This window comes from Bombus pyrosoma, linkage group LG5 (assembly GCF_014825855.1).
Source record: "Bombus pyrosoma isolate SC7728 linkage group LG5, ASM1482585v1, whole genome shotgun sequence".
Classification (NCBI taxonomy): domain Eukaryota; kingdom Metazoa; phylum Arthropoda; class Insecta; order Hymenoptera; family Apidae; genus Bombus; species Bombus pyrosoma.
This window is the reverse complement of record NC_057774.1, coordinates 4,762,582-4,771,969: the sequence shown is the minus strand read 5'-3', so window position 1 is coordinate 4,771,969 and position 9,388 is coordinate 4,762,582. Positions and strand designations below refer to the sequence as shown.

Sequence of the window (9,388 nt, the reverse complement as noted above, 5' to 3'; positions counted from 1 at the left end):
TGCAACTTTGATACGGAAGCTCGGGGTTAAGGGAATTGACCATGGAATTACTTGGGACTGATAAATATGCGCGCAAAGACAAACAAGTCGATGTCCCACCGCGCGCGGTCTGCATAATTATTTCCACGACAATGTTTTTTGTAAGGCGTTTCTGGGAATTAAGTCGCGCTGTGCCTCCGATTATAGAAACGCGGTTTTTATCGCTATTTTTATTATTAATCTTCGCATTGCATATCGACGCGTCGTTCACTTTCGATCTGAGAATGCGACGTTCATCTTTTGCAGATGTCATCTTTCGATTTGCTTCTGCCCGACGACTATTCTGTCGTCAATTTTAAATCGTACAGGATGCACGGACGACAAACGCAGTTTCCGTTGAGCATGCAACGACGCGTTTTTAAGTCATCATTGTTACAATTATTCAATCAAATTGTTTAGAAACTAGTTAACCGATCGGACCTGCGATGCGGTGGAACCATACACCACGGTGAAACTTAGCTATTCTTGGCTAACGAATCGAATTTCTCATCTCCGCGTACCGAAAAAGTAGAGAACTGGCGAACGTGCACGTTCGGAAGTCACGAGGTTACGATCCAAGGTATCAGGAAATCGAGATTTACCACGAAGGACTCATCAAAAATTCTTTTTTCCTTCCACAAGGTTACAGTAACTAGCCTCTTCTCGTTTGTATTCTAGGCGACTTTCTACTTTACGACCTGCATTTCGTGTCCTCCGATGACTCGTGTCTTTACCTTTATCACGTAGATATGATTCGCGCGATGATGATTATTTCCTTCGAACAATAACTTGATACCCAAAGAACGAATCGAAGCGACGATGAAGCGAGGCTAAAGCGAGTTTGTACCTTTCGCTATGTTTGTTTGCGTTCGAAGCGACGACAACGTGATTTTCAGGAGATCTGTAACGTTGTTGTTGATCGATGTAACAAAGACAGATCGATATCTCTATCTATATAGATCGGAGGCACGTAACGAAATTTGCGCGCTTGAATTCGTTGAGAAAAGAGGAGGAGAGACGTAGATTTCGGAGCAACGAATTAATGGAATCGGAACGTTGGAACGCTTTAGGTTTACCGTCATTAATCGCAGGTCATTCTCGTAAGTGGAAACTAGGAATTTCATTTGTTGTAAGACCAGAGAAACGAAATACCGTTGTTAATTTCCGGTGCTTTGTTCTCCGCAGCCGTGTCGGTTCGTTTCATTTCCGTTCGCAAGCTACACCGCGCCACTGTTCCGAATTGATGACCGAGAAAAAAAAAAAAAAAAAAAGAAAAAAGGAAAGAAATTAAAGGTATCGGGAAATGGCAGGGCATGGAAACGACGCGACGACCGATAGTAGCCGGGCTAGCGTCATTTCACGTTACGTGAATGGCGTGACCGTCATCGAGAAAGCGATAGACTTTGCGATTCTTTGCGAACGTGATTTGATCAGAATTCGATATGCACGTGCTCCTGACGTTGCATCGTCCTCGTTGCCACGGTCTTCCTTCTAAGTTTCATAAATTTATGGAATCCCTTCCATTCGTGGCGCGATTTTCTCCTCCTATCCCCACCGGGAAGCCCGCCTTCTCTGAGAAGGGGAATCTATTTAAAGTGAACTTTGACGAATGACCGGCCATAACGTTACATCCCGTGGTAACTCTCAGTCGAGAGCCGGAGTTGGACCTGATAGAAGCGAGCGAGGACGACCGAGACATATTTGTCCAGAGATTCTTCTCCGAGAACGCAACACTTCCACCGAGATGCTTAGGGGAATCATTCTCGTTTTCGTAGCTCTGCTCGTAGTTGCCAGTGCGACCGAAGTCAACAAATGCGGCACTGGTAAGTACAAAAGAATCGACTCTCCATTGATCTAGTTGCACGCTGTTTGGAAGAATGGGACACTACGAGTGTCAACGCACGATGGTTAACTTTATCGATTTACGCGGACAAAATTAAGATGTCAATTAGAAATTGGATGTTAAACGTCGATAATATTTCAATATTTGTATATTCCTCTTAGTATGTGTTTCTAGCTTTCGTTCAACTTGTAAAGATACACCGTGTCTCATAACTATGAAGCTTAATGTGAAATTTTTAGAATTCTCGTACGTTGTAATTAGAATCATTGACCGAGGATTTTCATGCAGATTTATATTTCTAACAATAGCACTAATGAAGTGGAACTTAAATAGGGATTTTGTTTACCTATTAAAAATTATAACGAGTATTCTATTTTGGATATTTTATATGTCTTTGTATACTACGCGCATTCCGTGCACGTTTCCACCTCTAAATCTTCCGTAAATGCATAAAAATTCATCCGCGGTCTAGTTATAATAAAAAAAAAAGCATGTAAGAAATTGCTAATGAGTGTTGGTGGTATTTTGTACCTTGTGCTTCTATGAGAGTTGTATATGTTACGACAGTTTCATACTAATGGCATACAGTGCACAGAGAAAGTAAAATAATGGCAAAAGGTTCATGGAAATATCGTCTAATAAATTTGTTCGTTTAAATCGTATAATTTAACCATTGTGCAACGTACAGAAATTTCTCAGGACAGGCCGTGTGTAATTTGATTTTTATCGTACAGAAACTGCGTGGCAACTGGTTTTTTCAATGTTCGCTGGTTATGTCATGCGATTTGTTCCAAGACAACATGAAATAGACTATCGTTCGTCCAAATTCAATGTATAGCCATTCACTGTTGCCAGCGTATCTCTTACTTTTGTACATATTTACGCGACATATTTATCTGTGATAGCCCTGTGTGATCGGAAATTATCGGCTCGTACGAACACGGACATTGTTCTTGTTGTCAAGACAACAATACAAGTTTATCATACATTTACATATCTTGTTACATATCTTGTTTCGATAATGATTTCATTCGTTCGAATCAGTAGAGAGAAGAGAGAGCGTAAAATTGTTGTAGCCTTGTGGATTCGTAACGTTCAACGTTTATTGTATAAAACACGATACACTTAACCGCGTATAATTAAACGATCGATCGTTTCGAGCCAGAGGAACTTAGCCATGATCGACGAGTCGTGAAAACCAGATCGAATCGTTGTATCTTTCTTAACGCAGACATCGTGTACGGAGGTTACAAAACATCGAATATATTTGTTCGTGAACACGTGCTAAGAGATTCGTTCGATTCCAAGAAAAGGAAACATCAGCGGAAATTATGCAATACGATTCCGGTTTGTGACTTGCGACATACGTATCAGAAATGGAACGCTTTTTTTAACTGATGAACATGTTTGTAGGAGAAAAGTTCGAGGATTCCAATCAGGTTAAGATAACCGGTTGCGACGTGCCACCGTGCAAACTGAAGCGCAGGACGAAGGCAGCGGTCGAACAAAAGTTTGTACCCAGCGAGGATGTCGAGAATGTAGTAAACTCAGTGAGCGCCGCCGTTGTCGGAGTACCGTTGCCGTTCATCGGCGTGGACGGGACGAGTGCATGCGACAACATTTTCAAAGTAGATGGAACTCCAGCCGGATGCTCGCTGAAGAAAGGCGTTGAATATATTTACAAGCGAGAGTTTCCCGTGTTGCAAATTTATCCAACGGTAAGCGCTGACGTAAATTTCATCTAAAAATTCATACGCTGCTCGTTAATCGAGCAGATTAAGCATTATCATAACCAGTATGCCGATCTAGTAACTGCCGATATCGTGCTCGAGTCAAGTGAGAGACGATTTCGTAACCTACATAAAAATAGTAAACTTTATTTTCTTGTTTCACGATTACGACTACACGTATTGAAAGGCATACGATGTTTCGCAGATTTCTATGGTTATACACTACGCGTTAATGGATGGAAATCGCACGGTCGCGTGCTTCGAAGTTCCAGCGAAGATCACCAATTACTGAGAAGAGCTAGTCGTTTTTTCTGCGAGGTCGTGTCGAAGTTGCAGAGGTCACGGAGATGCGCCTTTGTATCGAAAATCTATGTACAATAAGATAGACAAGGTGGAAGAGAGAGAAAAAGAGAGAGAGAGAGAGAGAGAGAGAAAAAGAGAGAGTGTGTGTTTGCACGAGAAAACGATCTCCATGTATAGAACGATTCTCATGTAGTTATGTTTATGGACGAGCTTCATCAGTATATACTGTTTGCGAGTAATTGTAATTATTAATAAAAACATTTATATAGTTCCGCCGCGACATTCCTGCGCATCATTCTCAATGGACTATTTTTTTTTATCGCAATCGTCGTGATTCTCTTTTGAAACGTTTTGAGATTGGTCGACTTATGAATTAACTCTTATCGCCTAGGGTTAATGACCTTGATAGGCGGCGAGCAGATAACGAGTAAATAGGAAAGCCAACATCGTCGGGTCACGACGAAATTGGACTCGTGGAAAGCGTCGATAAAATAGGGAACCGGAGGTTCCGAGTTGGCAGCTACTGCCGCGCACGGCTAACTAGGAAAATTGTTTGGAAGCCCGTGGATCTCTCCGATGATACGAACAGCGAAAGTTGGAGTTGCATCGTGAAACCGCGGTGAAACCACCGATACCGCCGTGAAAATTGGTAAAAAGTGCAGAAAGATGATAACTCTCGTAAACACTTTTGCCGGGAATAACGTTCTCTTCGATAAAGAAGGGGAAAATGCATTTCAACGATCCGACAAATCGTCAATGCGCATTGCAACAGATTGTTTTCGCAATAAATCTTTTTACGCAGATTATATCCTGGTAAAACATTGAAACATTGCCTTCGCTATACACGTTCTCCGATATTTGATTCGACTGCAAATTTGACGAAAAATCGAAGGGGCCGCGATAACGAGTTGCCGGCACGCGGTATTTACAGTGGCTTTCATAAATTGCGATCACTGCGAACGATCTGTTTTCCCCACTTGGTTATTTTCCTCGCGCCGTATCTCATCGCGAATTACAAAAGTAAATTACTACTGTCGGCTGATCGATAACATCTCTTCATTAATAATTCAATTACGAACTGCTCTAGCGATTAGACGTAGTCGTCGTTTGTTCTGCCCGCGACATTTACCTGTTTTTAACGTCGAATACGAGTTAGTTCGGAGCTGTTTCGAGGCAACGAATCGACGATTAATCGGTGTGGCTCACCCCTACTCCCGAGAAGGTGGTCATTTTCGAAAAATAATGCAAAGTTTCCTGAGTGGGTAGCTTTCCTAAAGATCGAGTAAACGGTATTGCGTGAAAGAAGGCGGCGCTCCAATCTTCAGTCCGGATCTCACGGAACCAAAACGTTTTTACCCATTCGCGTTGCGAGGCCTGCGAGGCTAATGGTCGCGTTAATAGCGGACTTTTGTGTGTAACGTCCGTCGATCGAGCCTCGAAGAGTCGCGATTCTCGCGCGAGGCTGTTGTTCGTGCCAGCCACTATGTCACGTAATCCCATGCTGCGTTCCGATCGAGCGTGATTTTTCTACAACTGTCACGGAAATGTGTGTTAGGCGGCGATAGCGAGCCCCGTGTCCAATTAATTTACCCCTTCCTTGCTTGACCGTTGTCCATCGGTAGAAATCGAACGTAGTTTCGAAGGAGAGAATAGCGGCGCCGGAACACGCACTCGCCTTTTTAGGACGTTGCGAAAATTAAAGGTAGATGTTATTTCGAGTCTCTTCGTTCTTATTTGCCCGGATTTTATCGTGAAATTTTCAGTGCGTTTAAATTACGCTGCAACGTAATATACGCGACATGGCCTGTGCGTGGGTTCATATGAAATTCATCGCATCCGCTGCATCGTTTGGAGAATAAAAGTGAAACGTGAAATATTTATGTCTCGTTCGAGCGACAGCTTCCGTATCGATAATACGTACTGCAAAGTACCGATAAGCGCGCAATGTTGCGTATTCGTAACTTTGACGAGGAAACTAAGCCAATCGGAGATTAAGAACAGAGAGATTGCGAGATAACGAGAACAGGCGGAAAGATCGAATTTGTCTGTTAATCCTTTGTCAATGGCTTTTTTTGGTCGAGTAAGCTGTTCGACATCGGTAACGGATAAAGTCATTATCGTGAAAAGATGGTGGCGGTTCTCGCATAACCCAGCAACTATTTCGCGTTTCTACACGTTCACAGATACGATCGTGGAGTACGATACACGTACGCGCAACCTCGAGTAAGCCATTCCCTCGTCGAAAAGATAGCTTTCAGAAAGCGCGAGTGGCATTCCTGCCTTTCAGAAGCTTTTAAGATGACCATGATCCGTGACACCAGTCCGAAAGCATCTGCTTCCTCATCCGCCTCCTTCGCCCGGAGGTCTCTCACCCTATTTCGATCTCTTCCGCCCCGCTGACCCTGTCCTTTGCCTCTCTCCTGTTTTCTTCCCTCCTGCCCATCCAGCTTGCTCCCAACTCTCCTAAACCACTGTAAACCACCTTCGACACCGAACAAAAAGCGAACACTCGTCCACGGATGACCGAGTACGCGTAAGTATCTTAAACGCGACTGTCGTAAGCTTCGTCGTTCAACTTGAACTAAACCAGCTTGACCATCCTCGCCTCGATTTTTTCTCTTTTCGCTTTTTCTCTTCTTCTTTCTCTTAGACTGTACGTTTCCCAAATCTTTGCGCGCCTTTCACGTAACCTTTGAATTTCCGAATTCGAGTTCTCCGCGAACACCGAAGCAATCGCAATATCACGCGAGAAACGACCTCGGAATATTTGTGCAAGTGAAATTGATCATTGATTATCGAATCGAGGAAACATTCGAAAGAAAAACACCGAACCGTATAGATAGCTATGGTATTCGTCTATACATATTATAAAGTAGCCGTGGTTATTGTTTTCGAAAATGTGAGCAGGCACGCGCGCGGGAATTGTTTTTAGCTGTTTTTCGTTGTTCGCGCGTGCAGTTTACAAATGTTGTCTATCGAGTCTCGTACAGATTCGATCAGAGAAATATCAGACGGAAAGCTTTGCTGCGATGACTATCGTCGATTAAACGAGATCCACGTGATTGGCTTAGACTCGTATTCGCGATCGAGAAGGAGAAGATTGCGTTACAATCTTGGAATCGGTGACCGATCAAATTTAGGATAACTCCGGCCAGGCAAGAGGTCGGTGTTATCGAACAAGGTAGAACGCATGTGCGTGACATTCGGCATCCGTTCGCCGGATGTTTACCAGCACGAAGTTTGGACTATTCGAACGCATATTCTTTCGGCCGTAGGACAAAACGTCCTTTTCTGGTTTAGAATCGGAGTAACGGGATAGGCATGGTGTACAAGTCGAGCCCCTTTCATCCCTTTCGCCCCACCCGCAGCTTTTCCTCCGACACCTCCACCTCCTCGGGAGGCTTTGCAGGCTGCGCGTCCGTCGCCGCGCCGTTTGCTCGTCTTCTCCGTCAGTGTGCCGTCCGCCGTCGGTCGAGGACCACGTGTTACTGCGTCGTGTGGACGCCTGCGCCGTCGGGCTACCCTTCGCACTATCCTTCGCACGCCTTCTACACCCCTTTACCCTCCCGCGATCCGATCGACGAAGATCTGTACGAACTCACCGCACTGTGAATGCTTAGTTACCGTCTTGTCGGAGCACGCGTTCGTTTCCTTCTGTTTGTCGTTGGAGAACTCGGCCAAGAGACTGGACACGGTTCGTTCGCGCACACGTGTCGATTCCCTGCCGATAGCGACAGGAACCTTTCGACGATGAATTATCGCGTGTACACTCGCGATAACTACATTCTCGTGTAACTTTCAGACTTGGAGCGGATATCTCGGGAATAAAGGTCGGCCGTCTCGACGCTTCCGACGAAGGCCGACGAGATTGCAAAGGAAAAGCGCGCCAAATCGAGAAAAAAGTAATAGGACAGCCTTCTGCTTACTGGATGTGCAAACTTGGCGACGAAGCGATCCAGTGATGGTTGTTCTCGCTGAATCTTCGCAGAATCGATTTCAGAGAGTTCGCGGCCATTGACGAGATTGCAGGCCTGTGCGCGGTCCCTGTCGTTGCTTGGACCTGTTCCAGGCAAACCGAAAATCTGTGGCAAGCCAACGTGATGGAACGTCTCCGCAGTGCTTCGTTTTTCGTTTGGATCACCGGAAGAACGTGTTAAAATCGACCGACGATCGACGGACGGATCGATCGAACCTTATCGCGCCTGCTTCGCGGTCCAGCATTTCTGGAATCTGCTTTTTACATCCTGCAACCAACCATCTCGATCGGCGATATGGCTGGGAAAGATCATAACCCGATCCCTTCGTAAAGTCGTCTGTGTCACCAAGAGAGGCTTCGGTCGAAACGAGAACTCGCAACGCCACAACGACAAAAATTAGATGCCCCGCAAAACGTCTCATGCAAGTGTCTCATCGATCGTGAAGGACCGTAATCGGTTTCGCAAAGAATCTTCGTAGCAGGTGGAAGTGGTGGCCCGTGGCTGACGTCGGAAACGGATGCAACTGGTTCGAAGAACGTCGCTCCAGATATCGCGACCGAGGCGACGCTTTTTTCCGAACAACGCTGGTCGATTGTGCGGTGAATTTTGCGGCCCCAGTGGTCACCGGTGATTGTTGCGGATATCGTGCTCGTCGTTGTAGGTTATCGGCAATAGTGGCGCATAGTTAGGTCGAAAGTGCGGTAGATTTTCTAACGGCACGGGGACTGGCACGTTGATGTGCAACGCTTTAATAACAGGCGTACAGTGGATGAAAGAAAGAAGAGAGAAAAAGAGCAGACACGGGAAAGCGCGGTGCTTGCGGTACGTGGCTGTGGAGGCGGTGCCGCAGCAAGTTTAATTAGTGTTTAACCAAAGAGGAAAAACACGAGTGTCGGTGGATAGACGAGATCGGAGTAGGCCAAACGTTAACGCGCGAAATCGTTGCCACACGCGGTGAAGTTTCCTCGAAGAGAACATCGCGTTCCGACATCTCGCTGGACCACGACGCGTGTATCGTTACACGAAATGGGATTTCGGTGGTGTTCGAAACATGCGTGACTCGAACCGATTTACGATGATCGTCGGCGAGGACGCGGACGGACACTGGAAATTAAGATGAAAGTGCGAATAGGTCGGGAATAAATCCGGGTACCGCGAGAAAATGACTTAACGCGTTACGTACCGCGAGGGTAGCAACAGATAGAACGAAGCCGTTCTCCGTGGCTTACCTTTGCTTTGGCTCCGAGTGCTGGGATTTGTGACGAAGGTAACGAGGAATAAACAAGGAAAGAACATGTGGAGTGTACTGTTACTCATTGGACTAACGAAGGCTGTTTCCTACGTCGCTGGTATCGCTTCCACCGTCGACGAGAAATCGGGTGAGTCTCCTCCCTTTTACCGCTTTTCGCCTTGTTCGTCGCGTCTCTTCCATTCCTTCTCCTTCGTTCTTTTTGTCTCTCTTTCCCTCTTCCTGTCTCTCTACGCTAGAAGCGCAGCTCGCACGTGATTCCTGGTTG

The 9,388-nt window shown here is 45.6% G+C and overlaps 2 protein-coding genes across 2 annotated transcripts in view; both read left to right on the top strand.

Moving 5' to 3' along the window:
- Window positions 1-1,612: 1,612 nt before the first annotated feature.
- LOC122567537 (ecdysteroid-regulated 16 kDa protein) lies at window positions 1,613-4,174 on the top strand. The gene is made up of 3 exons (XM_043726188.1): window positions 1,613-1,841; window positions 3,275-3,579; window positions 3,797-4,174. Exons 1-3 carry the CDS (start codon window positions 1,628-1,630, stop codon window positions 3,881-3,883), a joined length of 606 nt encoding a protein of 201 aa, XP_043582123.1. The 5' UTR covers window positions 1,613-1,627; the 3' UTR covers window positions 3,884-4,174.
- A 3,178-nt stretch (window positions 4,175-7,352) lies between these two features.
- The window catches only part of LOC122567533 (nephrin), a 253,645-nt gene continuing 251,609 nt past the window's right edge, over window positions 7,353-9,388 (top strand). Inside the window, exon 1 of the mRNA XM_043726172.1 lies at window positions 7,353-9,250. Coding sequence (XP_043582107.1) covers window positions 9,166-9,250 — 85 coding nt within the window. The 5' untranslated portion in view covers window positions 7,353-9,165. The remainder of the gene's footprint in view (window positions 9,251-9,388) is intronic.

What these genes read in the sequence shown, in the direction of transcription:
- LOC122567537 (XM_043726188.1), top strand. Translation starts at nt 1,628, where the DNA reads ATGACCGGCCATAACGTTACATCCCGTGGTAACTCTCAGTCGAGAGCC. An exon ending in AGTCAACAAATGCGGCACTG is followed by an intron (nt 1,842 to 3,274) that starts GTAAGTACAAAA and finishes ACATGTTTGTAG; the next exon opens with GAGAAAAGTTCGAGGATTCC. An exon ending in TGTTGCAAATTTATCCAACG is followed by an intron (nt 3,580 to 3,796) that starts GTAAGCGCTGAC and finishes GATGTTTCGCAG; the next exon opens with ATTTCTATGGTTATACACTA.